Source organism: Galeopterus variegatus, unplaced genomic scaffold, assembly GCF_000696425.1.
Source record: "Galeopterus variegatus unplaced genomic scaffold, G_variegatus-3.0.2 Scaffold292, whole genome shotgun sequence".
Lineage (NCBI taxonomy): Eukaryota > Metazoa > Chordata > Mammalia > Dermoptera > Cynocephalidae > Galeopterus > Galeopterus variegatus.
This window is the reverse complement of record NW_007726403.1, coordinates 1-4,760: the sequence shown is the minus strand read 5'-3', so window position 1 is coordinate 4,760 and position 4,760 is coordinate 1. Positions and strand designations below refer to the sequence as shown.

General features: G+C 61.4%; 1 protein-coding gene across 1 annotated transcript; it reads right to left on the bottom strand.

Moving 5' to 3' along the window:
• Positions 1-891: 891 nt before the first annotated feature.
• Positions 892-4,556, bottom strand: LOC103585970 (sonic hedgehog protein-like; the record flags this gene model as incomplete). The annotated part of the gene is made up of 3 exons (XM_008567080.1): positions 892-1,169; positions 2,465-2,726; positions 4,415-4,556. Coding segments are annotated over 3 exons (682 nt in total), but the record flags the coding sequence as incomplete, so codon positions are not given.
• Between the last annotated feature and the right edge of the window lie 204 nt (positions 4,557-4,760).

The following is a 4,760-nucleotide window of genomic DNA, read 5'->3' as shown; positions in this document are numbered from 1 at the left end:
TCTGCGCGCTCTGGCCGGGGCGACTCCGGGCGGCTCCAGCGCCGGCCTCCCGCCCCCAGCCCCGCCGCCTCCGGGGCGCATTCCCTAGCGACTCCCCGGGACGGGCCCGGCGGCGACGGAGGCTGGCTGGCGTCTCCTGCAGGCGGCCAGTCACGCCCTCTCCCGCCGCCTCCCTCCAGCCCCATGCCCTGCTCAGCACACACCCGGCTCGCTACGAATCCGGAGGGTGTTTGCTCTGCACTTGGATTCCTCCCTTGCCAGCCGCCCCCAGCCCCGGCGCGGCACCTCTGCACACCCGCACCGGGGCTGCGCCCAGGGACCCCTCGCCCGCCCCAGCGCCCGGCCGGCCGTGGGCCTGTGGAGGGGCGGGGAGCGCGAAATAGCTGTAAGTAGTTGTAGCAACTGGACAAACATGCCATAGAATTGGCCGAGGTGTGAAAATCCGAGGCTTGTGTGGGTTTTCTAATTAAAATCCAATAAAGGGCCCAGCATTGTCATTGTGATTTCTGGAATAAATAGGAGACACTCTTGGAAGAGGGGACACTTCCATTCCCCCCCGCCCCCTTCTCGGCTCTCGGGCCGCCCCCTCCCTATTTGCTCAGGTGCAGCCCAGCCCCCCGCCGTCCGCGCCCGGGCTCCGGCGCTGTTTGCACAGCCAGGCCTCTCTTCCAAGCACTCGAGATGCGTATTTGAATTTTAAATGGCGAGGCCTGCTCGGAGCGCTGGAAGCGCGGGGTTCTCAAGGCCCCTTGACTACCCGCTTTCTCGAGCCCTCTGTCGCTCTCGGAGGCTCACGGTCCCGAGGACAATAATTGAAGTTGGGGCGGAGCGCCGAGGCCCGGGAGGAGGGGCGGGGAGGTCCCCGTGGTCTTTGCATTCCAATCGCTGGGATCATGCTTTTTGCAAATAGAGATTGCAGGAAAGAGTCTTCCTGCTGGAATTACAGAAGGAGTTTAATCTTCTCATAGGTTTCTCCGTCATGAAGTGCGGGACTGGCCGTGGGGGGCCCTCCGGAGCTCCCCGGAATGCGACCCGGGGCGCTGGCGAGCCCGAGTCGTCGAGTCGCACGACCCCGCTTGACACGTACTGCGCCGCGCCCCCGCCCGTGTGCGCGGAATGCCGATGAGCGGCTCTACTGTCCCCGCCGGGATCCTCGAGCGGGATCACCGCTGCTCATTTGGGAGGAGACCTCTAGGGACCCCCGCCAGGGGGACCCCGAGGATTGGGGTGGCCGCGCACATGGAGCGCAGCCTCCAGGTCCCGGGAAGGGCGCACGCAGGGTCCGGGCGCCTCCTGCCGCCTGCGTGTCCCCCGGGCAGGGCCGGAGGAAGGTTCCCAGCGCGGAGCCCCTCGAGGTGGGGGCGCCTCGTCCCCGAGATCCTAGCAGCAGACACCCCTTCCCCGGGCTGTGGGCCCAGCCCTTCCCCGTTCGCTCCCACGCCTCTGTTTGCTGTTGTTACAAGAAGCCGCTATTTTCTTTACCCACGAAGTGTGTCTTGACACTTTAAAAGTGTTTTTCTACTAACATAAGCCATTAAAATTTAGTTTGGGAGACAAGTAGGGAAAGGGGGGTGGTGGGAACGGAAGACCGTCCCCCAGAAATTCACTGTGAACTGTGTTTTCTAAACGAGAGGTGGAGAGACGCGTATAAACAGCGCGCAGGTCGGGGCGTCTGCGTGCGCGCGGATGTGCCTGCCTTTCGTGGCGAGCTGTTCCTGTCGGCGACAGCATGTGGCGTTGCAGGCCCAGGGAAATGGCCTCGCACGACTGGGGCGGGCCTCCAGCTGCAGACCCGCGGCCGGATCGGCTTTCCTGGCCCTGCCCGCGGCTCGGGCGTCCCGGCCGGGCTCCTAATCAGGATGGATGCTTCTGGGCGTGGGGCCTCCAGATGTTGGAAGTGGTAACTACTGGGTTTATCACCTCCCACCAGGCCTCTCCCCAAAGGCTTAGCGAGTGAGTTAAGTTATTTAGAATCCACAGGCCCCCGGCGGGGAGGAGAGAGGACTGGGCTTACGCCTTGGACAGAACCCCCTGCGCTTGGGGGGGGGGGGGGGTTAGTTCTTAAGCTCCAATGAGAGGAAGTACGTGGCTAAATGTGCAGTCCTCGTCTCCCTCCCCCAGTCACTCTCCCCCAACCACAGCACCTGCAGAGAGGGCTCCGGAAACGGGAGGTTGGGGGAGGCTGAGGGAACCCTGGGTCCTCAGCACCTCCGCGGAAAACGCCGGACCTCTGTGGCCTCAATGGTAGGGGCAACTCATTGCTGGGGGCGGCGGAGGGTGCCACAGTGTGTATTCCCAGAGCAAAAGCGCAGTCATTACCTAGTGACCCTTCCTCCCTGGGCCTCATCCCCCCCCCCATTTTTTTCCTTGTGCCTTGGGGGCACATCTGGAGTTGCTGGGGCTGGGGGTGTGCAGTGGTGGCATAGGGGACTGTGGAAGATGGCTGGGTCCGAGGCTGGCTTACCTGCTTTCACGGAGCAGTGGATGTGTGCCTTGGACTCATAGTAGACCCAGTCGAAGCCGGCCTCCACGGCCAGGCGGGCCAGCATGCCGTACTTGCTGCGGTCACGGTCAGATGTGGTGATGTCCACGGCGCGGCCCTCGTAGTGCAGTGACTCCTCTGAGTGGTGGCCGTCCTCGTCCCAGCCCTCGGTCACGCGCAGCTTTACTCCTGGCCACTGGTTCATCACCGAGATGGCCAAGGCATTCAACTTGTCCTTACACCTCTGCGGAGAGAGGGGTCCCCCAACCCACAGACACCTCAGCATCAGTGGCCCACCACCCACCCCAGCCCCTACCAGGGGCAAGGGCTGCTCGGAGAAGTGGGGAGACATGGCCTGGAATGGGGCCCAGATCTGGGTTGGGGAGTGGGGTCGGCATCTGCATGAGTTGCAAGTCCTTTCCTTTCCGGAGTAGCCGAGAGCCTTTCTGCAGATACTCACAGCAGATGCCCCTAGCATGGCCTGAGAAGCTACTCAAGTTTCTCTGAAACAAGTAAACTGCATGTTTCCAGACACTGACTCCAGAACCCTCCATGGGCACTATCGGCAGGCAATGCCACCCCTCTCCCAAGTTGCCCTCCACTCCCCAGCCCCCTTCTCCACACTTGTGTGGGCCTCCACCCTTCTCGCTGGGAGAAATCCCTCACCAGGAGGCCAGAGAGAGGCCCAGGGTGCAACTTTGCAGAAATAAAGAAAAATACACATGCACTTCTTAAAGAATGAAGTTTTGTGTTATCTCAGACCTTTCCTCCTACCCTACGCCTGTCCAACGTGAGAATGAAGCCAAAGGTGACAGAAGGAGGTGGGAGAGAGCCAAGTGAAAGGCGACCAGGTGAGTTCCCATTTTCAGTGCAGGCCAGGGCCCGACGACAAACATTCTTTATCTGGACAGCCACATTCTTTTTCCCTGTGGAACCCTTTTCTGCCTGGCTTTTCTGTGGGCTGATTGTGTTTCTTGTTTTCTTTAATCTGTTCCCGTCCTCCCCTCTTGTTTCCTGGCCCCAGCGGAGAATGGCGTCCGGCAAGTTTGAAGAGCAAACTTAAGAGCTGGAGGGAGGGGGCGGAGGTTGGGAGGCGAGGGGGATGGGGAGCCAGAAAGGCCTGAGGCCTCCGCGCCCTTTGCCTGGGGGTGTCTCCCCCTGCCCCTCCCCCCAAGGAAGCCGCCCGCTGGAGTAAAGAAACATTGGACGGTCAAGATGCAAACCAGGGTAAAGTGGAACTTGGGACTGTGGGCGTTCCCCCTTAATCCTTGGGTCACATTCAGATAAGGATGCGATAAACAGTGGAATGAAGTGTGAGTGTGTGGAGGGGGACTAACTCACTACCTGGACGTTTATACTGATGCTGGTGGGATTCGGGATTTAAAAAGGGGGGAACTGGCGACAAGATGATGATGGCGGCGTCCCCAAGAGAAGCAGACCGAGTGGGGGCAGGAGGGCCCGTTTCAAGTGGACCTCTGCAGAGGGCAGGGCTGGTCGCCAGCCTCCTCGGCCCGGAAGGATGCTCGGCTTGGAGCCTTGTTATCGGGTGGGGAGATATCGAGGGCCCTGATGACAGCGTGGGGAACTCTTCTGCCCAGGGGTAGGGCTGGGGGCGGAGGACGCCTGCAAGGCCTGCTGCCCGCCCTTGGAGGGGACGTGACAAATTGCGCAACAGGAAAGGTCCTGTGTATCTGGCAGCAATAAAAACCAGTAATACGGTTGTAGAGTTAAACATACAACAAATGGGGGGGGGCAGGGGGTGCGCAGGGAGCAGGGGCGGCCCTGGTAACAGGTCAGCGCTTGCAGGTTTCTGGGCCTGCCAGCAGTTTTCTTAAAAAAAAAAAAAAAAAAAAAAAAAAGTCGGAAAGGCAGAGTTTGAGTGAGGTCATCTTCAGAACTGAACGCGTCTTACATGAAAATCAATCAGTAAACCAGGGTCAGTCCCGAGCGAGCTGCGAAGCCGGGTGCGCGCAGGCGCACAGCACCGCCCCCGTTCTGAGTCGGAGCCCCCGCGTCCCGGCCCCCTTTTCCTGGAGGGGCGGACGCAGCTCTAAACAGCTCCCCTCCGGGCGGCCTGGGAGGGGACGACAGGGGACAGCAGGACGGGGAGGCCGCCAGCTCCCCGCGCTGCGCCACTTGGGCAAGACATGGAGGACCCCGGGCTGCGCCAGGCCGGGCGACGGGAGGTGACGGCGCCGCGGACAGGCCGAGGGTCCCCCGGCGCGGCTGGGCGGAATTGTCGCAGTCAAAGCCGGGAAGCCCTCGGCCGGTTATGAAT